This window comes from Rissa tridactyla, chromosome W (genome assembly GCF_028500815.1).
Source record: "Rissa tridactyla isolate bRisTri1 chromosome W, bRisTri1.patW.cur.20221130, whole genome shotgun sequence".
NCBI lineage: Eukaryota > Metazoa > Chordata > Aves > Charadriiformes > Laridae > Rissa > Rissa tridactyla.
This window is the reverse complement of record NC_071496.1, coordinates 3,045,953-3,073,288: the sequence shown is the minus strand read 5'-3', so window position 1 is coordinate 3,073,288 and position 27,336 is coordinate 3,045,953. Positions and strand designations below refer to the sequence as shown.

At 46.7% G+C, this 27,336-nt stretch overlaps 1 protein-coding gene across 3 annotated transcripts in view; it reads right to left on the bottom strand.

Moving 5' to 3' along the window:
* LOC128902110 (unconventional myosin-Vb-like) overlaps window positions 1-27,336 on the bottom strand; it is a 154,371-nt gene that overhangs the window by 107,811 nt on the left and 19,224 nt on the right. For 2 of the 3 annotated variants that reach the window (XM_054184497.1, XM_054184498.1), the window contains exons 2-4: window positions 17,477-17,587; window positions 13,810-13,981; window positions 11,096-11,240 (exon numbers count right to left, since the gene is read on the bottom strand). In XM_054184497.1, coding sequence (XP_054040472.1) covers window positions 11,096-11,240; window positions 13,810-13,981; window positions 17,477-17,587 — 428 coding nt within the window. Of the gene's footprint in view, window positions 1-8,119; window positions 8,341-11,095; window positions 11,241-13,809; window positions 13,982-17,476; window positions 17,588-27,336 lie in introns of those variants that run through there. The other variant, XM_054184499.1, reaches the window with a different exon arrangement.

Here is a 27,336-nt window from a genome sequence, read left to right as displayed (position 1 = left end):
GTCCATGACTATTTTTCAATGTAAGGGGTGATAGTACCTCCAAAGTTGAGGGCTCCAAGTGTTGGTGGCATCTGATACAGCCTATGGAACGACATCTGTCTGTGCAATCTGAGTGTTTTGTTTCACTTTGCTATTTCAACATGCCTTCTTCAAGCGGTAATACCCGTTCATAAGCTGCTACGGAGATGCGTAACGCCTCTTTTTCTGATGAGATTTGTCATGTTATGAGCAATACCCATCGAGACTCTCACCCTTGGCCACACACCCAGCGAGAGATGGGCGAGGTGTTCAGCCCAGCAAAACAAATAAGGCAGTCACTGGAGTTTTCACAATGTGTGGAAAAACATCAGGTTCTTTTACTAGGGCAACATCTAAAGGTGCTGCCGGAGGCCAAAAAAAAAAAAAAAAAAAAAAAGAAGTGGTCTATGCAGAGAATGGACACTTCAGATACCTGTGCTGATTAGGACTAGCTGCTAATTACCAGCTTTTCCATTGAGGAAACAGATTTCCCTGCTTGTTTAAGCAGTTGGTATTTCACCTGCAGCAACGCAGAGAACACCGCAACCCTCGGAGGTGCCTCCAAACAGCCTGGGAAAGGTGTGTAGAAGCATCCAAACTTCAAGCCCACCAAGCTGGACACGGTTCTCCAACTGTACTAAGGGCTGTGCCCATTGTGGTTGCATCAGAGCAATCAAGAGGTGAAACATGGCTGAGCATTTCCATACGCAGTTCTCAGCCTGGGATTGTCATTAGTCATTGTAATATATGATCTTCCACCAGTTTACCTGGTTAAGTCAGGGCTGAACTTCCCTGGAAACTCCTCACTCCAAGAAAGGGGTTGGTCAAGCCATGGCAACAGCAAAGGGGTGCAACCCAAGGACAGCGATGGCTCCCACCACCCCTCTGTCAAGAAGAGATAGGAGACATCTCAGTGCACATATATACATCCAAGATCCTTAGCTTTCACCAACGCTGTTTGAAAGCGGGAGTGTTTGAAGATAAATATACCCCAAATGTTCTCCAAACCTAAATCACAATCAGAATTTTTCCAATGTCAGCTTTCTTTAAAGCAGTTAAACATAAAGCCACGAGAAGGGACCTCGAGCTTCTAGGATTTGTTTTCACAGTCGTCTCTTCAGAAAGCCACCACTGGCACCAACAGCTCGAAGCAAACCACTGCACAACTTCATCTTGATCTCGGCAGTGAGAGCAAAACCAGTCGCGCTAAAAACACAGCTCCTCCAAGAGGGAAAAATACCCGAATCAAACGGGGGCAGAGCCAGACCCTGTGCATAATTATCAGGGGTCACTCACTAATCCCGGATCCGACACTAATTCTCCGCATCGCGGAACGAGTCAATGAGTCTCTCCAGTGTGGAAATCATATTTAACCTACTTCTTTCAGGATGCTGGGAGGATTAGTGTTCATAAAGCAATCTGAAGATTAAAAATGCTTTAAGGACGGTAGTTTGAGTTTAGCCTGACCACAGCGAGAACGCCCATAAAGCCCCGACGCACAACAGGCTCTGATACACTTCTGCATTGACAGTGCTCTGCAGGCTAAAACCGCCTGTGGTTATTACACTGCGTTATTAGCGATACAAAAAAACGCAATAATTTAATGACCGTTGGATTGCATCCTCCCAAGTCCCAACGATGGCGATGAAAAATGGAGACGGTCTAACTCTGCCTTCAAACGAACTAACAGAAGTTGCACATCATGAAGATAAAACCCAGCATTGTAATGCTGAGAAGAGCCGCCTCTGAAAGTCTCCGAAGCCAGCAATCATTCCCATTTCCGTGGGATGACTGGAATTTGGAGCGGTGTTGCCGCTCAGAGTGGCGGCAGCTTGTTTTATTTGGCTTTATGTTGGGTTTTTAGGGTTGGCTTTAATTTGGGTTTTTAGAATGCCACGCCTGGCCTTGTCAGTCAACACAAATATGAAAATACAACTTTGGGGTAGTTAGATTTTTCCCTCTGAGAAAAATCAAAGAGATATTATTTAGCATTTGGCCGAACAAGAGTGTTTAAGGACGTGCTTTCTGTTTGCATTGTCAAACATCTGCTGCTAAATATTCATCTAGGGCTTTTTTACACCGTATCTTTCATAAATAGCACAGATTACCCGACGCAACTTTTTTTTTTTTTCTTTTTTTTTTTTTGAGGTAGATAATTCTTTTTATACAGTGGCTTATACTGATAGGGGACAAGAATGAATTTTTTCACCAACAACCTCCACCCACACAGGTCCCACCACTGCTCCAAAATACATTTTGGCCAGAACAGCCCCCAGAGCTGCTGTAGGCCTTCCCCCAACCCGGTACCATCACAACTGTCAAGATAACTTTGCACCTTCATGCAACAAAATAGGGAAAGAAAACAGCAATATCCCATTTCAGCAATGCCAAAGCCTGGTGTAAACGTCACTCAGCTGTTACAGGTGTCCCCAAGGGATGTTAGATCATCCACAACCCATCCAGGGTCTCTCTCGAGAAGATGCATCAGGTATGATGTACCCCCCAGGGTCCAACCTGGGCAGCTTCGGAGCCAATTTGCTCACACACAGCTGGGTTTTAGCAAGAGGCCAGAGAGAAAATATGGCGTTGGATGTCTCAATTGTTGGGAAAAAGCCTAAAAGAACCAGTTTGGCCCTGAATGGGAAGGGATGAGCACGCAGCACGATGCTCAAAGCACAGGTAACGTGCAAATTAACCTTATCTTCTGCGGCAGCCACCAGCAGCGCAAAGCATTACCTTCCCTCTGTACATATCAATCTGACACTTCTAACACCGGGATCAAACACCTTGGTGCAATTAAGATGTCTTTGAAGAGGTCAGAGCGCTTTTATGCGATGCTCCAGCAAACCAGTTACTCCTCCCGCGAGAGCGGTGGGAGTCCCACTGGGTCCCAGCTCATTAAGGTACTTTCTCCCCGGACTGTTTTGTGCAGCGGGTTGGAAATGCCCCTTCAATAGCAAAGAACATCCTGCGCACTCAAAAGTTTCTGCAAAATGCTGAGCTGTCTCCAATCTTTCCACCAATTCCCGAGGGCAGGCAGGAAGGATGACCTTCTCCCAGGATTTATGCTTTGCACACCCCGTTGGGGAAGAACACAAGCTCCTCGGCCACGCTGAAACGAGGTCAGCGATTCTTTTGTGTGCCGTTTCTAACAAGAGCAAAACACGCACCCGGCCAATTTTATTAGCTGTCTGGCACCCTGATGCTCTTTTCTACGCTGGGATGGCACCACAGAGCATCTCTGGGTCCAACCCAAGCCACCCACACGCAGCTGGCCCCTGCGGAGCACTGCAGCCCTGCAGACAGAGGAGGCTTCGTACTGCGTCCTCCCAGAACGGATCACCTGGGAGCAAGAATTACCCCGGCTTTCTGCTCCCCAAGCTCGGGTGATGCTACCCCAGCAGTGAGGGCACCAGGAGGACAGTGTCAGTTGTTCTTCCACCCCATGGCAGTCTCAGAAAGAAGGTCCTTCCTTCATTACCTCGACCGTCATCAGCCGTTGATGCTTGTAAAACTCCTACACTGCCATCTAATTAATTACAATTGATATACATTAGGAAAACCCCAGATTTTAAGAAATTCATGGGTGCACGCTCAGGGTTCTCCCCATCCTGAGGTCTCCAGAACTTCACGACAGCAAGCAGTGACTGGGAGGTGGGCAAGGGCAATGGCAAGTTTTTGTGGTTTGATATAATTACGATGCTCGTAAACACCAGTTTTGAATGTTCAATGATATTTAGCGTTACAGCTTTCACACCTCAGAGCTCGAACGGTTCTCCCGCATCACAGCAGTAATTACGCGTCTGATGTAGCCTATTATGACTCCTTCCAAGTCGGTGATATTTCACACGCGCAATCGTTACTCTTCGTCAGGCACTGACCTGTCTGTACCTTAAGCTCTCCCGTGCCAGCAGTGTCCCATTATGAGTATTTATGATTTTTCTATAAGGGATGTCTCATTTATGATTAAAGCTGCTAGCAAATAGCATCGTTCTCATTCCAAATCGCCAAAAAGGGGGAAAAAAAGAAATTAAAAAAAAAAATCTTCAGTTGACCACTTAGAGCATCGCTGTCCTCTCCCATAGCAGGGCAAGTAAGACTGGAGGGTCCCTCCTCCAGTCCTCAGGAAACATTACCTGGCATCTCTCCCTCTTTTTTTAACTTTATATCACACCTCTAGAGACGTTGCGTCCAGCTGCTTTTGCAAAGCCTGAGGTCTAAGACCATGTTTATGAAACAGCTCTTCCAAAACCTTCTCCCCTCCTCCTTAGCCCACTTTTAACTCTAAACAAAAGAGATCCCCCTCCATTTTTCCCCTCTCCAAATTCAAGGCTATTGAGTGGGTTTTTTTTCCCTTCTGACCCTTTTTTTAGACCAGAGCTTTAGTTCTGAGATGGTAACTCCTGCAAAGCCCTGCTGGGCAGACCCCCCGACCCAGCCTCATTCACCAGAAGACCTAAACCCTTCCCTGCCTTTAATATAACACAGCATTAAGTCTTATTTATTGTGCCAGCCTGATTCCTCTTACATCTCCGTCGGGGGTTAATCTCTCTTTCAACTCCTACCCGCACTCTCATTGTATGGTTTTAAATCCTCTTGTAAAGCTTGAAATTTAAAGTGCTATCAAAGGATATCTCCCACCGTGCCCACACTCTTCCCCGCCTCTATTATTAGGTTATAGGCAGGGTCAACGCTGCAACTTCTGCTCATTTCCAGCTCCAGCATTGCACCCCACAGCAGAAAAGAGAGCGGTCATAGAATCTTAGAAAGGTTTGGGTTGGAAGGAACCTTAAAGGTCATCCCACTGCCCTGGGCAGGGACACCTCCCACCAGCCCAGGTTGCTCCAAGCCCCGGCCAACCTGGCCTTGAACCCCTCCAGGGATGGGGCAGCCACAGCTTCTCTGGGCAACCCGGGCCAGGGGCTCACCACCCTCACACCAAAGATTTCCTTCCCAATATCTCATCTAAATCTCCCCTCTTCCAGTTTGAAGCCATTATCCCTTGTCCTATCACTACATGCCCTTGTAAAAAGTCCCTCTCCAGCTTTCTCATAGGCCCCCTTCAGATACTGGAAAGCTGCTACAAGGTCTCCCTGGAGACTTCTCCAGTTGTGGCCATGCACAACCCCATCAGCATCATCTGTGTTGCCTGTTGGTGTAGGCAAGCAGAAATTTTTTTTACATGCACTTTTGACAGTGGAATGTAAGACTTGGGTGCACCAACTTCCAAAAAAAAAGAAAAAAATGGAAAGCCACTACTAAATAGAGTTACCCATCTGCAGTCCAGGTGTTTGAGCATTTAGTGCCAGGAACAGTGCACACCTGCCCTTGCAGAGGGGCTGAAAAGGGAAGACACGCTATTTCCATACAACTTATAATTTAGGAATCACACAGTAGATGCTGACCCTGGGTTGAATCGCAGACACGGGGGGTTATCCAGCATCGACGGAGCCACACGAGACCTGCGGCGCAGATACACAGAAGCTGAACTGCCAAATCACTCTTGCATTTCTTATTTTATTCCTTCCGCAAGAACTACCGACACCACTGCGAGAAGATCCTCCCGCTGGGAAGGAGGAAACTCCAGTCTAACCAACAGGTTACCAGAACACTTGCTTTCCCACCAGTGTTGCAAGGGTCAGTTAAGGTCTGCAGAGCCCTTTCACGCTCTTGGCAGGAGAACAATAAAACATTCTGCATTTCCAATTTAGGGGAGTTACACATGGATCAGATCAAGATATTTTTGTTGGACCACATGCGACGGCTTTGCAGACATCATGCATCTGTTAAAAGCATCAGCCCGATGGATGCACAACTAAATAAAAAGCACGGTATTTACTTTGTCACTCAGTACACACGCTTCTTAGGAGGCTCTTGCAAGTCCTTTATTACCCGAGATCTTTTTCACTGGAAGATTTGAACATCGCGCTTATTTTGTGTTTATTAGCTGACACAGACTGCTGCCATGACGTGCTAATTAAAAGATCCACGTATGTGATATAACGTTGCTACGGTGGCAAGATCCAGATGTGCTAACTGGAAAACACACAGCGTATACAGCAAGGGCTTTACGATGCTTTCACCGTTTGATTTACAATCTGAGCAAAGACCATCTCACTCCCTGCTCCCCATTTTTGAAAGATGTTTGGCAGCCTTTGGAGGGCCCATTCTCCTGCCCCGTCACCCACAGCAATGCTATTCGTACTATATACCGCTACCACCTAGCGCTGTTTGATTTTTTTATTTTATTAAGCATAATGCATGATATGAAAAAAAAAAAAAAAAAAGGCATTAAGAAACCTTAGCTGGAGTAGCAAGTCCTGGCCTGTCCCCAAAGTGAACCCAACTGGTACTAAAGGAAGAGACAGGAGCCAAAGAAAGAAAAGCCACACAAATATACCCACGACTTTAGCACACTGCAGGGATTTTCCTAAGAGCTCAGCATCTGGAGACAACACTGTGACCGCACCACCAAGCCAAGCTGGAGAAGAAAGAGGGGGCTGCAGACACGAAGGAGAACATCTAACCTTTAATAAGGCCCCCAAAGGCTGGGAGTGGGAAGCTGGCGTTGCACTGTCACCGTGCAAACTTCGGTCACCTCCATGGAGCTGGCAACAACTGACGGGACATACTCATCAAGAGGAAGGTGGGTCAGGGCGAGAAGTGAGAAACAATCCCTGTTCCTGCGTGGAAAGCTGCTGGTTGGGTTGATTTCAGCAGAAATAAAGTTTCAAGGGGAATTTTTGCTAGACTCCAGGCTTCTGCCCAGAGTGATGACACACAAGGAAATTAGAGCTGCCGCCGGGATTTGGGCACACAAGGGAGCTTTTGTTCCTCTAAGAAAAGCAAGAAGCAATCAGGCAGGGCACCGGCGACTGCGCTGCCTCTCTGAGGGATCCTGGATGTTCCCCTGAAGCTTTTAGGCCGCTTTCAGGAATGCAAATACCTTCCACAGCACCCAAAGGTGTAAAAGGCACCAACACCCAATGCACCTCGCCACGTCGTATCAGGAGAGCAAGACCAGAGGAGGAGACGGTTGCATTGCCCTGCAGATAATATGTGTCCCAAAGCACAAATTGCTTCGAACCCCACAGCCCCAGCTATTTAGCAATCGCTAAACGATCCACCCTTCCATCACCCCAACACTTGACTCCAGCACCTCCGGCAGCAGCGCTTGGAACAAATTAACTCCACGCTGGGTATTTTGCCTCAAACAATATTGTGTTTTGATGAACCGAGCGCGCTTAGTCTCACCCCGCGTAGACAGGGAGCTTCTAAAGAGCTGGTCAGCGGAAAAATTAGAGGCTGTCACACATGAATTTTAATCACTTGCCTTTTTTTTTTTTTCTTTAAGCTGTTTTACATGCAAGTCCTTGCAAATCAACTCGCTGCAAAGCATCCTCTTTGGGAGAAGCTTTCATTTAAAGGGGAGTTTTAACACGTGCCCTAACCACAGTAAGTGTTCAGATGCCTTGCAAACTATTTTGTCCCAAAAAAAGGGATTAAGTATTGCTATACACCCTCTGCAGCCCCCTGCCCAGCCCACCCACATGTTTTTATTTATTTTTCTTTTAAATAGGCATTTTTGTGATGATGGGGCAACGCTAGACACAGGATCCAGCAGTGTTTTACAGCCACTTGTGAAGATGCCCCCAGTCCCATCTCACGGAACCTACCGGCACAGAACAACTTCACTAACACTTGTAGACCAGTAAAAGTCTTAAGTTTTGCCCTAGCACCCTGTCTCTATGTGGCAATGGTATACTAGAAGCCCAGAGAATTAAAAATCTCGTTGCCCCTAACTTTTCTCATTTAACAGAGAACCTTATGTTTTCCTTGTCATCCAACTCAATCCCATTCAGTCACCTCCACCGCGTCTCCCCAGTGTGCTCTGGGCCACTAATAAAGCTAAAATATGCATATATATTTATTACATACATATATTATGCCTTTTATATAATATATATAATATATGTGTATATTTATTATTTTTTTATATATATACGACCTTGCCTTCTGCACTGGAGAAGAGTTATTCAAGGTGACTTCACGTTTCCCGATTATGTCCTTGCTCTGTTTGTCCTATAAAAGCCTGACACACCTTGCAGCCTGCCTTATTCCGGGTCTTCATGAAAAGGATGACAAGTCCGCCCTCGGAGGATCGCGGCAACTTGAAACCTGGCAGCAAGGGAGAAGCTGGCACCACCAGTCCATTCACACACTCGCTTTGAGTTCACACTATCTGCCTGTGGCCCCCAAAAAAGTCTCAAGCGCCATTTCAGCGATGCTTTTGTTTGGTTGGTTTTTGCTTTTTTTTTTTTTCCTGCAGGGTTTATTACCCCAGCGCAGTGCCTGACCTCAAGGAAGCAGTTTAACGAGAGTCAGCTAATCAAGTTCTGCTCCACCACACAGACGGCATGAATATTATCCCACAGACATATATAAAAGCATGAAAATGAAGCCGCTGATTGCAAAACTCGGAGAGGGCACACCAGCAAACGCCGGACAAGCTCGCACGGCAACGACTGCTCTGTGGCTTCAGCAAGTTCTTGACCCAGCACCTTTTTGCTCAGAGATGTTGCAAATAACATTACCTGTTTCCACGCAAACTTTCCACGGAGAAAGCTCGTTTTACCTGTTTGCTTTTCTTACTCCCATTGAGGACATTTGTTGAAAGAAAACCAGAGAAAATTCAAACAGAACGCACACCCGCATTGTTATTTTCACTTTTCTATGACGTGATCTGCGTTTAATTTGTTGTTAGAATGAGTAATTCCATTTTTAAAAATACATATAAGCCTATATATGCGTACACGTACACAAGCACACACTTATATAGATAAATAAAAAAAGAAACCAGATAAAGAAAGAAAGAAACCAACCCAGAAGGCCAGCCAGAGTCCGCTTTCCTGCTCTCAGCCACATCGCAAGTTTGACCTTCTGAGATTGCAGGTTTGAGTTTTATTCCTCATCTACAGGACTCACCAGACACAATGCCATTGTTTAAAAGCTAAGAAACTGCAAGACGAGTGATGGTTTTGCACCAGTTTAGGTTTAACACGCTCACAGACCTCCATCCTGATGGCTGAACTGCCCAAGCACCCGTGTCCCACCACGCTCGCGTGCGCCCTCGTTGCCTAAAGCAGAGCTGCGGATAGGAGGCATCTCGCAGAATCAGTAATTCACTTGGAAAAAAGCAAAAAGAAGTCCCGTCCAACGCACTACATCCATCCCCCACGAGACACAGCATCCACGCGCCCTCCTCAAGCGGCTCCACCGCTCTCCCTGCAGCACCGCGGAGGGAAAAGCCCGGATCAAACTGAACGTGAGGTCCACCCAGAAGCTTTCAGATTTAAAATATAGCGTGCTACACTTCAAGGCACATTTCAACCAACCAGGCAGATTCCTACAATCCACTTTACAATCTCTTCTCAGCCCTATCTGAACCCTTTTGTACCCAAGCCTGCAATTACCGTAACACCAGCCCGAGATGGAGAGCACCAGAGCAGCGCTGAATAGCGAGTGTCTTGTTTAAGTGCTTTGAGGGTGGTTATTTCCACGTCCCCTTGCAAACAGAGTGCTCCCTGTCATCCACAGCCGGGAATTAGATGCGATGGGTGGCTGTCAAAAAAGCAGATTTATTCTGATAAGGACGAGCGCACAGAGTGGAGCATCTCTGGCTAGAGCTGTCAGTTAGCCCCAATGCCTGCAAAGAACATGCAGGGATGTAGGAAAGCACCGAGTCTTGCCCAGCAGAGACTTCACCAGAAAAGCAAGCAGTTGCCTTATAGTTTAGATCCACGCGTCCTGTCCACCCTGGTCAGCAAACCCCGAAATCTTTGATGAAGAACCACGCAGCTTGCTGCTCCGCCTGAATTCACATAACAAGGACAGAGTCCTAAGCTTTCCTCTTTCTATAGACGGCTCCTGAAATTTCTAAATTCTTCCCAAAGCGGTTTTGCCCAAAGCACAAGCACTTTCAGGAGGTCTGAACTGCAGGTTGGAGTTTGGGTACGATCCATCTGATCTCCGCCCATGGCAATGCTCCCCCGGATGCATATTGGGATTGAACTCTGGCTCACCTTTGATCAGAAACTCATCCTAAGTCACCACCTACAGCCAAGACATGGCAGAAAACAGGCTGAAATCCTCACTGAATGGCTCAGTGCTTACTCTTGCTATTAAAAGCCAGGGGTGTATAAAAATCACAACTAATCCACAAGCAAATCTAAACACACTGCGCAAATCCAGACAAGTGTAATAAAATGATCCCCGGTGCAATAACTTTCAGCTTCCTCTCAAATTCTCTTTTAGATCATGGCCTAAGCGTTGAGAACAAAATCCTGCATCCGTCCTCAGCAACACAACAAACACAGAAATAAAGGAAAACTCAAACCATGTTCATCTGGTGAAGACACTGCTTTGCAGGACCCATAAATATCTCCAAATATCTGCCAGTCACATCCTAACTCAAAATTCACAGTGCCTCCACAAGGAGGACCAGCATTAGCTCCTGGTTTTAGTCTGATTATCTCACCAAATTATCTGAAATGCGGTTTCCTGCAAGCTATTAAACATGACATTTGCAGAGTGGTTTGAATTTCTTCCAGGAAACTAATCCAAGCAGCAGCAGGAGAAGGATCCCCATCTGAATCACCGTTGCACCAAACCCAGGAGTTCCCGAGGGCCACAAAGATCCCCATCAGCCCAGCCTGCCCGGCAGTCTTGCCATCCCACAACAGGGTCAAGTTGGTAAGCAGCATTAATTAGAAATACCTGACCTCAAAGAGATTTCAACGTGAAGGGAGACTGACACAGGAACCACGTCTTGCATCTTGCAGAAGAGGGACAAAGCTACAGCACCCATGGGTGAAGATGGCCACCATGATGGAGAGATACCATACCAACTCAGGGATATAAAGACATGATAGAAGCCCCTGTATTCTCAGCGGAGATGAAAATCTGGAATTTTTCATACCCTTTTCCTCGACTTCACTTTAATCGCATATTTGTAATATTTAATTGGGTATTTGCCCGCTTTTGATTCGACAGTTCCGTTGACTGAGCGCCCACTCACCTGGCCATCTGCTTATAGGCTTCCTCTGCCACTGCAAAGATGTGAGGATCCATATCCCCCATGTTTTGGCCACTGTACGCGTAGATGACATCTTGTTCGTAGATTGGCAGCTGCTCATATGGATTGATGGCAACAAGTACAATACCTTAGAACAGATAAATAGACAGATGTGTCACAAACCAAGCACAGAGTTAATACTTCAGGCTTTTCAGGGCTTGTGTTAGCCTTTTTGATTATTTTTTTTTTTTTAAAATATGATGCTTGGAGGGGAAAAAAAAAAAAAAGGCTGAGAAGGAAATGGGGAAGGACTCCTAATTCTTATCTCAGCATCTCCTTCAAAGTGCTAGGCTTTGATAAGAAGGATATAAGCTCCAGTACAGCTACAGAGGAGGCATATGGAACTGACGAGAAAAGCAAATACATAATAATCTTCATTGTGTGAAGCCAGACTTTGCAAAAAGAGTGAGAAGAAGGGCAAAACAGTGCGTGAGCCATCACTTCGGAAAAGCAATTCCTATGCAACCAAAGCTCTGCTAGACCCAAACAAATGTCCTGGATTTTCCCCTGGCTTAAATTCTGAGTAAAAGCCCATAACAAAGAATGTACTCAAATCAAAATGAAATGCATAAATCACAGGAAAGGAATGCCAGAGCCTGCATTAAAGCTTTAAAGTCTCTTTCCTCTCCAGCTGTAGGAACACTGCGCCTGCCTGGAGGAGGCAGCAAGCCCAGGAATTAATGAAAGGCAAAGCCACGCGTGGCGCTACCACGGGCTCGAGGGAGCTGGTCCGCACCCTGCAGAACTGAAGCGCTCACAAGTTCCACCATCTCCAAAGTACCTTCAGGTTTTGCCCGTTTAAATTGTTATTGTAAGGAGCTCCGGAGAGCGCGTGGCGGGTGGGAGCGGGTGCTGTGCTCCACACTCAAATTCCAGCAAAGCACAGGAACTCTCGGCCTGCAGCGAACACCGCAATAGGTGAAGTTAAGCCGCATCGAAAGGCAAAGGTCAGCTAAGTCACATCACTTGCCTCCGAGGGATATTAATCCAACTGCTTCACCTCACCATGCCCTGCTCCTGTTTGCTTCTTGGTTCTTTTAGGGTCAGGCACCTCTTTCCCTTAGTCACCAAAAACACGCCGCCAGATAAGCTGTTTTCTCCCCTTCTCAACTACTTTATAGCCAGAGCACAAGGTACGCTGCACCTGCATGGTGCTTTGTAGCTAGACCCGCACTTAGAATCATAGAATTGCTGAGGTTGGAAGGGACCTTTAAGATCATCGAGTCCAACCTTTAGCCTACCCTGACAAAAGCCACTTCTAAACCATGTCCCTAAGTGCCCAATCTACCCTTTTTTTAAACACCTCCAGGGATGGTGAATCCACCACCTCCCCGGGCAGCCTCTTCCAATGTTTAATAACCCTTTCAGTGAAAAAATGTTTCCTAATATCTAACCTAAACCTCCCCTGACGTACCTTGAACCCGTTTCCCCTCGTCCTATCACTTGTAACCAGGGAGAAGAGGTCAGCCCCCATCTCTCTACAACCTCCTTTCAGGTAGTTGTAGAGGGTGATAAGGTCTCCCCTCAGCCTCCTCTTCTCCAGGCTAAACAACCCCAGCTCCCTCAGTCATTCTTCATAAGGTTTGTCCTCCAGACCCCTCACCAGCTTTGTAGCCCTTCTCTGGACACTTGCTAAGCCCAAATGGGCTAAGTCTGAACCTAAGAATCTCCATTAACACGATGCTGCACTCAAGATTATCACAAACCTTCACGAGAAGCTGCACTAATGAAAGCTCACTGATTTTGGAGGAAGGCAGGCTTGCAAATTTAAAAGAAAGTCACCACTATTACCAGCTACGAAGGCCACATATTTCAAGGGTGTTACTCTAAAGAGTCTCCTCCTGACAAGCATTTTCTCGGCAAAAGTTGCAACACTTAGGTGTAGGTACCGGCCTTAACCCTGCCACACAAATAGCCCTATGCACTTCACCGAAATCTTGCAACACATCACTTAGAGGACCGTTGGTCTGCATCACTGCTAGCAAGGTCACCTTGAGTGCCAGCGAGAGGGTTCAACATTCAATATTCTCCAACATAACTAAATACAAATGGCTGAACTGCCTTCTTCCTTTCTTTTTAGGTTGCATTTTGTTGCCAACCAGGTAACTGCTGCTTTGAATGGTTTTGGCAGGCCACCCTTCCCAGGAACGAGAAACCCAAGTTCACGCCTGCCCTCCTTCTGCTTTGAATTTAAGAGTTCAATGATCCACAAAGTCATCAAGAAAATGAAGGAAATAGCGGTGCAGTGAGGGTTTTTTTTTAGTCTTTCAGGAGGAAAACCCGCTATGGACGTCTCTCAGTTGGACTGCACCTTTCTGGCACGCTGCCGTTCTCCAATGGTTTGCTACGTCCTGCTTTTTTTCCCCACCCACAGACTGCCAAGCACTCGCAAAGTTGGCCTCAAATTCATCTAACAAGATGTTTCCACCAAGAGTTACATACATGGACTGTGAGCTTGGGAAGTTCACAGTGCACCAACTCTCAAATACCACCTCTGGTTTTGCAACCTAAAGCCTGTTGGCACGCGCTGATGTCTCCCACCCACCCCAAATCACAGCCCCTGGACCCTCCTCATGCCACAGGCTTGTGGTCTCAAGAGATGGACACGCTGTAACCCACTGCTTTCCAGGAGCTGAACGTGTGGCCTGGACACTCACCACAGTACGTATAGATGTGGTTGGACTCGAGGAACCTGACTTTGAGGTTGTGGAGGACCGCGGGCTCGTGCAGGTAGCTCAGGGCCGTCAGGTCGTTCTCTCCCACCAGAATATCTGGATTGCGCAGGAAAGGCAGCTCATTTCCTTGGAGGTCAATAGGATATTCGTAGAGCTGAAGAGACACACACAAGGAACATCAGAATACAAAAAACAACAGCTCCTTTAAAGTCTTATAACAAGCAAAACTCCATCCTGATACTATAAAATACTTACACATCATGCTCTAAATGAACTGAAAGCCCCTTTATGCTAAATGCTCTAGGGACCTGGATGACATACTACCAGGTGACAGGTAAACCCCTTGGTAAACAGCTTTGAGCTGGTCCTACTGGACACTGATGGTCCACAAGCACCAAGCTGAGCATACCTGAGTTGTTTTCAGGCCAGCCTTGGGACAAGTAGCCTTTAGCCAGCTCCGAGTAGTAACAGGTACCATACAGAAAACCACAGCTTCAGCTGATCTAAGCATCCCCATGCTCTTCGAATAGCAGCCTCATTTCAAACTAGACCGTATTCTTCCCATTCATTTTTAATTCACGTTATTTTCATACTCAAAAGCTTACACCCCTTCAGGCAGAGAAGGACATGGAAAAGCACGGAGTCCTTGCTGATTCGATATCTGAAGAGCCAGGTTATGCCGTTGAAGCATACGGTGGCCCACATGTAACTAATTTTGGCTCATCCCCAAATGAACAGCGGAGCCACCAACTGAAGAAAAAGTGGGGGTTTTTTTCCCCTTTACAGTGGAGGAATAAAAAAAAATAAATAATTGCCTGCGATGTTGCTTTCCATGGGGTATCTCAGGAAGGGGTCCTGATGCTCAGCTCCCAGCAAAAGGGAGGAATTCCGGTTTGCGAGCAGAAGGGCACCACTACCTTTGCATCGGCACTGGATCGCTGCCCGTGCAAACAGCACGAGAAAAGCTGACCCAAGTGCACGAGGACAGGGTCACACAGCACGTCTGACAACCTCAGGCTGGTTTGCTACTCCAGTTCCACGTTGCCAATGCCAATTTTCAAGAGTTTGCACTCAGTCTCACGTCTTAATGGCAAACACATCAGGGATCCCTTGCGATATTTAAAAATCAGCTCTTCATTCAGGACGAGTACTCTTGCTTACAGAGTACAGCCAGAAACCACAAAAATCCATGGAAATTCACTTAAAGCACAAGGACAAAAGAGAAGCACTAAACAGTTGGGTAATGCATGTTGGCTGTCAGGAACAAAAGGCTTTTAACAGCTTCAAATCCCCCGAAGAAATGTACGCTCGGTGTCTCCATCTGATGCCCACGTGCGCTGTTCCCCTTCAATAAAGCTTGAAAAGTCCAACGTGACTTGGTTCCAGGCAGGGTTTCATACGGAAGCGGATCAAACAGAAGTCTCTGGGAGCACCCACGATAAGCAGCAGTCTCTTGCACAACCGCAAAATGAGATGTTCCTGTGTTTCACCATGACAGTGACGTGCTCGTAACACCTAGTAATCCTTTTATCTCCTTGTAATTTAACGTTGCTGACCCTAAACTCAGCTGTACAAAAAGGCTAGGCCCTGCAGGACTTGTTAGCTGCTTTGGTTTCCAGGGAAATATCCAGATTAAAAAGAAAAAAAAAAAGAAATCTTCCCCCCTCCCAAGTACTCAAACTGCTGAAGTTCTCGACCAGAAAAGAAGGATGGAGGCTGCAGCGCGCCCCAAGATGTGCAGATGTCCTTTGGCAGCCCAAGCACCACAAGCCGTAGGAAGGACTGTTGTGGATGAGATGGGTGCTCACCTGCACCCAGGCACCCATCTCTGCTGGGCAGCCCGAAAAGGGCCCCCATTAGCACGACTCATGAAACCTGCCCTGGAGGTGAAGCCTGTAGTGCTTTTCATGCCCATCACCAGTTTCTTGTAAAGGCTTGAGCATTGCTGCTTGGTTTCTCCAAGGTTTCTATCTTCTTGCCGCAGGAGCAAGAGAAAACACATGTAAAAAAAACCTGCCATGAGGGTCATCCCTGTGGCATCCGATGTCACTGGGAGGCGGGGACAAGTCGCTGTGTGGAATGACTGGAATGGTGGAAACATGCCCATCATGAGCATCATGCTTGCATCATGAGCACGAAGCATCATGTCATTAGAGAAAAAGGTATGTTCAAATGATGATTGATATGACACAGGATGGTGGATCCAGGAGGTCCAACCACAGGGCTACTGGGCAGGAAGGCCACCAAGAAGCAAGGGGCAGCGACTCATGGTCCTACAAGAACATGCCTGGTGCTTCCAAGGGATAGTGAGGTGGCATCTGTGTGTCTCCTCATCCAGATTTATCACCAGGGAAGGGAAAAAAGCATCTTCAAGAGGAGCACCATCCATCCTTTACCCTCCTCAGAAAGCTGTCCTATGCCGAAAGAGCAAATTGGGGAGGACAACAAGTGCAACCAGGGCTGATCCGAGAAGAGACAAAAGCATCATGCACTGGGTGCAGATTTCAACGTGAATGACTTTCTTCGCAAACCTGGCACATTCACACACTGCAAACGGCCTGCACTTGCTCTGAAAGAAGAATTGTTTTGACGAACAGCCTAATCAAGCGCATCTCATTCCTGTTCTCCATCTTCCCATTAAGTAACAGGATGAAAATAATCCCCGCAGTATGGAAACGGTCAGCTGGCAGGGGACATGAATTACTCGCCCTCTTCGGAGTATTTTCAATTTGGAGTAAGTGGCCTCTATTAACAATTAAGGAAAGCCCGTCTGATCCGTGAAGAAAGCTCATTTAGGTGGAATTCTTCACAAAAAGTATATTTATTCTTCCTGCTACACCCCATGTGGGAAATGCATCTCGTGGCAGGCACGTAGCATGGCTGCTCCCTTCCCATAAACCACCCAAATTTTGCAGCTGATGCAAATGCCACGGTTAAATTCATCTGCAGTCCCCCGCTGTTGCCCGACATCCCACCCCATGAGCTTTTTGTGCGGGACAGAAAGCAGCTGCTCTTCCCCCGTCCTGCTTTGGGAATGATTTATCACCAGCTGCACACACGCCGTGAGCCTGGGCTGTTTGTGCATTTGAAAGCAGCACTTGCTAAAAAACATCTCCATTTCAATGAGTTCCTCATTTCTGTCTTTTAGAGCTTTTTTTATGTTAAAAAAAATGGAGAAAAAAAAAAAAAGGGTTTTACGTAAGATTATACTGAAAAACTAAGGCATGGAGAAAACTGTTGCAGAGGAGTCACTTCTGCACCTTATGTGATTTTCCCCATCAGTACGCAAGTTTGAGTAGATGCCACCAGCAACGCTCTTTCCAATTTTTTCAGCAACAAAAAGCATAAACTGGTATTTCTAACATACCGCTGCTATAGAAAAAATAAATAACAAAACCCATTCTGATATCACAGACTATTACAACTTTGCCAGGGGATGAAAAGAGATGAGAGAGGTCAAGGGCTTTCTCGCAACCTACTTTAGCACAAGTATCTGGGGAGGGAGCGGGCAGGGAAAAGCGGGAAGTGTTAAGGCCATGAAACACATTTTAAAATACTTCCTAAAAAAATATGAGATGGCTCAGGCTTTTTCACACATTAATTCGAAGCTTTAAATTACTGAAAAGAATAACGACGTTCAAAAGCTTACAGTTTCATCTTCAAGTTTCAGATGGAGGCTTTTATCTCCCTCTTTGTAATCCTTGATAATTTCAGCCGATCTCCAAACTTCATCAGGGTCAGGAATCCAAACCCTGGTGTACTGGAGAGAGGAGAAAAGAAAGAAAGAAAAAGCTTAAACACAAGGAAACCTCAGGAAATTAAATCATAAATAAATTAATTCACCATGGATACAATCCCACACTCATTGTAAAGTCAGTGCAGCTAAACCATTTATTTCAGTCACAAAAAAAAATATTCTAATTTTAGGTTTTGGGTAAATTATAGACCAGAAGTCTGATTTTCAATCAGACTTTCAATCAGGCTTCTCCTGGACGAGGTGTACACTGCCTTGTTACCAATCTAACGAAGCGGGATACAGACTCAAGGTAAATGTGAAATTTAATTTCCCTGGAAAAAAAAAGAAACAAAACACAACCCCAAAACACTAGCCTTCTAGAAGCTTTTATGAAATAACGCAATTTCCCCCCAGCAGACCATACACCAAAGTATATTTCTTTTGCACAAAACAACGATGGGTTGCCCCCCTCAGAGCAAGCCCCAACCCAAACCCACCACCATGGAGCTAAGCAGGCAGTAGAAGACACCAAAGCCAACTTCTTCAGTTGGAGGTAAACCTGCTAACAAGGCTTCAAGGCTCCAGAGAAATCCTTAGATGCAACATTTAACCTTTTTAGTCTCTCCAAAGTTCAGGCCTCCAAGAGGAAACCCCAAAGGTGGACACGTACAGCCCAGCCAAAGTGTCCGTGACTCAGCAGTAACACCGCAACCTCCATGCATGGGTTTCCCTCACCCTCTACATCCACCTCTCTTTTTGCCAGAGCAGATACCAGTTTCCCTGCTCATGGAGATGCCAGAGTACGGTCCTAAGGACAAGGAATCCAAAATTGCTCCATCCTTGCAAGGGGTCACCTTGAGTCAGGCTTTTTTTTTTTGCTGGGAACAGTCCCATAAAGCCAACCTGATGCCGGACTCAGCCAACCAATACAAAGTCAACAGGAACCCTTCAACCATCACTGATTCATCGGCATTTTTGGGGCATGCTTCTCCCACCAACTCTTCCTGTTGATTGAACTATTATCTATATAAATTTATTCTTACACAAAATACAAGGTGTTGGGGGAAACCAGAGCAAATCCATGCGACACCAGCACCGCAGCACTAAAGATAGCTTTGTCCTTCATCTTTAAACCAAACCCTCGGCACGCAATGGCCAAATAACGCTTGGAGCAACCCAAGAGTTAAAGCGGCAGCAGCTGTCTAACAGCCTGCTCTGCAGCTGAAGAGCAATAGATTTTTATATGTATTGTGCGTAATTATTTTTAGAGTTGTTCAACAGCTACAGCAGCGGGAACCCTTGGATGTTAATGGAGCTAAACAAATATATTGCCAGAACAGCAGTTTTATCAAGGAGGGGGGAAAAAAAAAATAAAATAAATAAATAGACTTTTCTCAGCACACCACCTCTAGCGCACCACAAGCCTTCTGTGCTTTCCCTGCCACAAGGAAGGGAGGTTGCCATGGGGAAAGGGCTTGTTCCGGAACCCCACCCCAATCTCCCCTGTCCCCCTCCATCTCCGTGCAAGAGATATACCATCCCTGCGGCACAACCAGGAGCCCCATCTTTGGTTGGGCCACAAAACAAGAGCCGGCAATGCATCACTCAGCTTTCCTCACCCGCTGCTCCTTGCCCCAGTTTCTCCAGGCTCCGCCACTATGGGAAGGGCTTTATGGACCATTGCTGCAGCTCTCACCCCTCCTGCAAAGCGCTTTGCCTGCCTTTTCATCCCCATCGCCGTGGTTTCATCCAGTGCCAGCTCCCTCCTGGCAGAAGCGAGATCAAACACACTCCAGAAATGCCCAGAATAGCTGGGGATCAGGATGTACCCGGCTCAAGGCAGCCTCAGAAACAAAACATTGCTGGTCTTGGCTGGAGTCCCGCAAATTCTGCACCTGCACATGGGGCTGGGCTGAGCCATGGACCTGCCTGGACAGACGGATGCAGAGAGGGGCACGCTGACCACAAAGCAGCCCAAAAACCCAGCTGGTGGTTGTGCATGCTTTGGTGGATGAAATCTGGGTCCACCTCCAGCAGCAGTAAGAGGTCACATTGACTCCTCTTGGCAATTCATCGCTGACCATGGCCAGGAGCCATCCAACACCCGGGTGAGATGTAGGAATCACTGGCAGAACATAGCAGCTCTCAGCATCCACCACCCAGGGATGGACTTACAACCCCACGGTGAAAGACTTCACATCCCATCAGCCATCCCAACCACAAAACTACGGAATTTTAGTAATAAAACTGATTCTCCAAGACTTCTTTGTATACACACATGTGCAAGGGATCGTGCGGTACAGAAGGCAATAAGACACGGGTGTCTGCAAGGTCTCAGGAGCCCTGGAGGTAACTCATTCCCCGGCTGGGAGATCCCAAATGCGATCGCTGCACCAGCACAAGCACTCCCCATCCTGCTAAACAGCTGCGAGCTGGTAGGCAGAATAGGCTGTTATGAATGTATTTCCCCAAGCATCTATAATGCTGTCCTCTCGTGCGTGCAGGCGCACACACATCCAAGAAGTAGACCACTTTTTTTTTTTTTTTATTCAGCATTTTCACCGTCCTCCCCTCGTTGCTGCGCTCCAGCAGAGATGTAAAGCCCTCCAGGCAGGGCAGGCTGCTACGCAAACCTGCATCCAACCGTTCCCTTTCGCCCATAAATCCCAAGTATGTCAAACCGCTGAAATAAAAGCACTTTATCATTCTTAGATCTTTACAAGGCGAGCTTTAATTAAAACCTACCCAGGCTTAGAGGCAGCCCACGGTGGGGGCACGCTGGAGACCCACGCTCACATCGCCCGCCTGCGACTTCTGCAACCCGCCCCCTCCAAAGCGGCTTCACACGCCGTACATTTGCCAATTAAATCCGTATAGATGAGAGCCACCGGGTCGTCAAAACCACGTGCCCAGGCAGGTACCCACCCAGGCAGGAGGAGAGCATCTCTGCGAACCTCTACTTCCATGATCTCAGCTCTAGCGTAATTATTACACTTGCTATGCCATGTCCTGGCTTCGTTAGCTTTAACGGCCTCTTGATCTTTCAGAAAACCTTGTTATGAAAGGAAAGGGCAGGCGGGTCTGTCTCAAAGCACTGGGACCAGAGGATTAGCCTGACTTCAGGCTTGGGAAACACAGCCCTGGGCAAATCACTTAAACTCCCAACACTCCAGTGTCGCCAACGGGGAGGGCAGAAAGAAAAGCGTTTATTTAATCCTTGACAACACCTTTGAATGAGGTGTTAGCATTAATCAGAAATAGCTCCACGTGCTCACATCTCAAGAAAAAAATAAAATAAAAAAAATAATCTCGTTTTTTCCTCAATAAAACCAAAGTGATTCATTGCTCTCACAGCCTCTTGCATTATTCCACCCAGATTAAGCAGAAGCTTAATAAATTCAATCTCCACCTCCTGATTTGATTTAGATTTCAGCAGGCTGCTGCTGCAGATGCAGATTAAAACAAACGTGAAATTAGAAGAGGCAGGTGCTTTTGAAAGCCCTCGGTGCTGGCGAAAGGCATTCCCAGCAAACTCCAGGAGATGTGCTCGGTGGATGCTCCAGGACTGCAGGAAGGAATGCTAGTCTGCACGGAAAGAGTTAAAACCAACAGCCTGGACAGAGTATAAACTTCCATTAAATAAAGAAAACACTATAATTTTCCGTTAAATGAAAAAAAAAAAAGCTTAAAAATTAGCTATCTGAGTTTAGTCTGGGCTGTTTGATGGTTGCAACAGTCTTTGTGGCAAGCTGGAAGTCAGCAAATCCATCTTTATTATTATTGTTTTTTAATCCCCTGAGTTATTTCAGGAATGGCAATACTCAGAGCCGACCCTGGGAAGTTTTCATTGCTCCTGGATAAAGGGCACTTTTCCAGGGGCATCCTTCCAACAGGAGTGCGACCAGAGGGAAGGTACAGCAGAAAACCCACAATAGCGGCGATACAACAGCACCGACCACCTCACAATTAGGAATTCGGTAACGAAGATTAAGAAATACTATCTCACGACCACGGTTTTTCCATACTGGTTAAGAAAAACTTATGAAAGGACTTTAGTAGAAACCAGAGACAGTGATGCACACCTTCGAAAAAAAATCAAAGGTGAACACACGTCAACTAAGAATGAGGTGGAGATTGGGACAAATATCTGTACATTTTTCTTCGTAAAGTACACTTCTCCTTTTCCCCCTTTGCAGTGGGCTTATTGCCAACCTCATTCTACATTGTTCAAAGAAATAACGTGATCCACTATTACTGAATGCTCTTGAAGAGAACAAAACACACACATGAAAGAGGAAACAGCATGATCTTCAGTCCTGGCTTCCCCACGAATATTTACATGTGTATATACAGCATGTGAACGGTTGAGCAGTTTACTTTGAAACAGTCCAATAACTTTAATTTTAGTAATAGATGGCTTGTGAGAGCTGAAGGGTTGTCTTCCCAAACTTTGCTTTTCCCAAGCAAAAAGAACAAAAACACAAACTCTACCTTAAATTAAAATGGGTCATACCATACAGCACAATTCAGGGTTTGGATGCCATTTTTCTTTTCCCTAATTTTTTTTTTTTTAAACCACTATTTAAAGATAACTCCACTGAGATAATTTAAAGAGGCTCTTGCAGGAAAACACAAAACCAACAGAGGACTTTCCTTGCAGCCACTGTGCATGGATGCTGACAGCATCCCCCTCCAGTTCTGCACTAAAGCAAATTAACTTCTCGTCATTAATTTGTGCTGGGCTGAACTGGGGTCACCCCCTGTATTTTTGCCCATCCCCTGGCATTATCCCTGTCACAGTAGGATCCCACATCCCCATGATTAACATGTGGTTATTTACGGAGTTATTTAGCTGCGCTAAATGTGCTTGTGCAAACCACTGCGCATCTCGGTGCTGGGAAGAGCCGCTCGATGGGTGCTGTCAGCAGGAGGACACGGAAAGGCACAGGCTCCAGGGCTTTCCTGGGCTCCTGCAGCCTTAAAAATCCCTTCTGCCCCACTTGGCAGTGACTCAGGAGAAAAAACTGCTTCACCAGTGACACGGCAAAGCACAGGCGAGGTGCTTCGGCAGCAGGGCAAAAACCTCCCTGTTCAGGGACTTGTGGATCATTAACTTTTTAATTACTATTTACAGTATTGAACATCAGGGCAGATGGCAAAGTATAATCCGCCCTTTTCCCAACCTCCAAATGAGATTTTCATCCCGGGAGTGATTTCTCCCCTGCCCGACAGACAGGCAAAGCCCATATTTAGGTCAGAGCTCCCCAAGCTGTGCCGTGACACCGGGACCCACTGACCTCTGCATCTCACCCCAGGCTGGCTTCTCTGTTTGCTGCCGGGTACCAGTGGCCGGCAAACCCTCACAAGGGTCAGGAGGGGATGCCAGAGGGTTTCACTGCTTGGTACAGAGCGGGCAGGGATGCTCTGGTGCTGCACATCCCTCCACTGCCCAATTTCTGCAGCGCCGGTACCCGATGTTGGGATGCCCAGCATCCCCAGCACAAGCCCAGCATGAGCAGAGCATCCCCAGCACAGCCAGTGGGCATCCACCTGCAGCAAGCACCTCTAATAAGAAAAGACCCACTTCTTCCTCACCGTAAAAACCCAAAAGAGCTGAAAAGAGAGGTCATGACTGGGAAATCAACATTTCATCACACAGCAAGGGACATGCACTACCCCAACATCACACTAAAGGGGTAGGGCAAAAAAAAAAAACCACCAAACTATTCTGTTTTACTTGTTTAAAAAAAAGAAAGCCACAAGAAACATTCTTTTGAGCTACAGAATGCAAATGTAAACTTGCTGAGAGTGTTAAACACAAAGAAAAGACAGTGGCACACTGCAGAAGCATCTCTAATTATTCAACATGAGAACGAGCAATTTATGCGTTTCCCAGAGCTGATAAAACACACACAAACCCAAACAGCCGAGCCAAAGCAGATGAGCGTAATCTACGCCGTGCCTCATACTCCCCATCCTCCTCGCGCTATCAGCGTGGAGACGGACCCAGGGAAAGCACACAAATACACACCCAGGCCGTGCCCCTGGCAAGGTAGGGCTCCTAGGTTTTGGGGGAGCATCTCCGCACATCCCCGAGCGCCAGCAAAGCAATACGCTTTGCTGGTGCCTCCTAAGTACGGGAATATTTTCCTCCCACCCCCGAAGAGCTGTCACGCTGATGGATGGGCTCCACCTCTCCCACCAGCACTAAATCTGCTCTATTTCTCTTTGCTGAATTTTATTCCCCTGCCCAAATTAACTCAGATGATGATTTGCATAAAGTGTCACAGCGGCTGAGCAGTGCTGAGTAGTACTCAGCTGCTTGGACAAGCAGAATATCCACCGGCTCGTTAGCAGCATTTCTAACGAAGGGGGGGTTTAAAAGGCTTCAGCTCATCATTGCAGCAGCTTCATCCCACCAACAGCAGAAGTAAAACTGGCACCGAACAGAGTGGGGCTGCAGGTGAGCCCCAAGACCAAGCATAACCCCCGGAACTTCTATCGTGAAGGCTTTACTTTAATTAAACATGATTTCCAGGACTAATCAATAGTCTCACATGTAACTAACAGCCAACTCGTGTCTTCCCATCCTCTCCCCTACCACTTCTTCCGTGGCATCTCAGCGGCGCTCATTACTGCAGGCTTAATTAAGACTGACAGGTTCAGCGTCAAGGACTCGGGTGCACGCACAGCCCCGCTCTCACTGCGGCAATGGGCTGAAACGCAAAATCCCCCATGCAATAAGTCATTAGATGCTGCAAAACCAGGTAGAGCCCCAGGTTCTTTGGGACAGTGCAAACAAACAATTCGGTCTTAATTTGGGGGGAAAAGGAGGCCCTCCTGGGCTGGGGAGCGATCCCCTCGTAGGCTGAGAGACCAGGATTTGCCCTGGGCAGTGCAACAACTCTTGTATTTTTACTTTGCTGCTCTACTCTTTTAAGAAATAACAAAACCAAACCTCTCTGCCAAGGTCAACAAGACTTCACCTGCACGGAATGTGCATTATCACCTGCGTCACCGCTAACGAACCATCTCACGGCGGCCCGAGATGTTACGGGAGGAGAGTTGTGCCTGTTTAATTGGAGCTGGCAGCAGTTGCAGTCTCAGGGCCCGTCTCTTTCCACAGCGGTGGTCTTTCCAGCCTCCCATCAGGTTGAGCGCAGGAGCCCTTCACCTTTGGGTTGCTGTGAAGGTTGAGAGCTGGCAGCCAGGCGGCTGATGAAATCACGAGGTACAAGGCAGGGCTGCCCCTCTGGAGGTCTAAGCCTGGATTCAAAGCATGTGCTCCACTGGAAAGTCTGCTACAATCCCTGGCAAAGCCCCTCCAAAACTTAATATTCACCAGCATTAGAAGGGCACGAAGAGATGCCAGCCACTGGTCTGCTGGGTGGGAGACCTTTCTCCAGGTCCTGTCCCATCGAGCACCAGGAGTACGATACCACCATCCCAATGACAACAAGCACCAAATTTCTCTTCTGTCAGGCCTGGCTCAGCTCTAAAAGATGTTCACCAGTTGCTCTACAAGACACTTACCATCACCATCCAGTCTCTGCCATGCTGCCAGAAGAGGGATGCTCTGCCAACTCCCTAAATCACTGCAGAGTCCCCAAGGAAGCCCAAAATGTCTGGTGCTAAAGCCAACCCGGATAATCATGCTCTTGACTTGCAGCTCCTCCTGGAATTGCTCCTGCTGCACCTCCGGGCATCAGGGCAGCAGCAGTTTGGAGAAGGGTGCTCAGCACCCCCTTCCCAAGCATCTCCTCTGAGTCCAGCACCCATAGGGTGCTCACAGCCACGACCCACCCAACCCACCTCCTCTGGTGCTCGTTACCTCTTCAAGTCATTGATTAAAAAATTACCACATTGCACAGGATCAAGAGAAAAAAAAAAAAAAATCCTCGACCCAGTGTCTAAGGGGAATCAGGATGAGACCCTGCCTATCACAGTTTTAACTCAGACATGTAGACAGTTGTGGTTTTTTTATTCCAGTAAAGGTTACTGGGGGTTTTCAGACTTGGGTTTTTTTTCTTTTTTAATTAAAAGCCCCATGCAGGGGTCAAGCGTCTCCATAGCACGACTTTTACCCAACAGCCTGTCATATTGCAAAAGTTAAACCCTTCCAGGCTACTTTCTGCAAATCCCTGTTGATTGGCATTAATTACCCTTCTCTCGCCTAATTCTCGATTAATCAAAACCTTGGGCAGCGCTGTGGTGTAATCTTGTCTTCACAGTCCCGTTCCCCATCTAAACTCCACTTAAGCACCTTGATAAACATAGGTTGGATCCAAAAAATTATTAATATATACTATATAAATTTGATTATTAATAAAGCAGTCAAAAAAATGGCCTTTGGGCTTTGATTAAGTAGTTTTAAGTGGCCTTTCACCCCATGTTGTCATAGTTCTCTATCTATAACGTAGCCTCGTGATGCTTTAGGGAAGCTCATAAGCATATTCCTTCCCCAGTGCAATGATCACCCTCCATTAAATGATTTTATATTAAAATGATCCTGGAAGAGCCAGGCTCAGCAGCCGAGGACACCAGGAATTTCAGTTGGAAAAGTCAAAAACAGGCAGCCACTTCTGGGCTGTAATTGCGGTAACACAAGTGGCATTCACAGCGTCATCATCCGAAATTCAGGGTACGCACCACCTCGCCTGTCACTGGAGCGCTCAGCCGTTCTCCCCATGCCCAAACGGCACCACCAAAATCTACCTTTAACTGCAGAGTCACCTCTCCACCAGATTGCATTTTCAACCGTCTTAGAAAGAAGTTAATTGGATTAATCAACCTGTAGAGTTATCCCTCACCTCTCCAGAATTCGTGCCTTAAAAATCCTCTTGGAGCGTCGCTCCACGCACGCTGAATTCAAAGGGATTTTTGACCCATGGTTGTATTTATGGGGCATTTCTTCAGCCCTTTCTAAGCAGAGGGGTGTGCGGGAAAGGCCCCCAGGCCACCTTTGCATCTTTTTCATTGCTAAGCAACTAAAGGAAAACAAATTGATTACCGAGGATTTAAGTAAGCAGTGTTTTACTGGTTATAATTAAAAATTTCCAGCAATAAGGTTTGTTGGCAAGGAGACATTCGACGCCTGGAGAACGGCACCAGTTGTCAAGATGCAACGCTGGAATAAAAAAAGTTTAATTAAAATATTTGAAGTGGTGAACAAATATTCATAAACCCCCACTTGCTTCGGAATGGGGGGCGGGGGGGGCAAAGAAAGCATCTTCTGGGGAGGAAGAACTGCTCTTGCATTTTCATTTCATCACAGTAATTTCCAGGTTTTTGGAAGTGTGATTTGTACCCAGCTCCGCTTCTCCCAGGACATCCATATGCCAGACCTCAGATATGCCACTTGTATGATGCATTACTCTACATTAATGTATATATTTTGTCTCTTCTCCCCAGTGAGACAAAGACAATAAGCAAAACTTTGCAATCACTAAGCTGAAATTGTTTCAAAGCACATCCCTGAGAAAACTCAAAGAAAAGGTGGTTTCCTTTTTAATATATAAAATAGAAGGTACAGTATGGCTAGGCAGTCAGCTACGTTTTCCTTATTTCCTTGTAACTTCAAGCTGTCCAGCTAAAATACTGAGATTTGAGCTTTCCATATCTTCCAGCACTGATATCCTACAGCCTCTTATTTATATCACACAGCAGCTCCCTGGAAAACCAACCCCCGAATCCTATATCCAATTTCCTCTAATAAATGTATGGGAAACGAAAGCTTAAATAAGGAAGGATGGAGGAACAGACCATCTGCACCA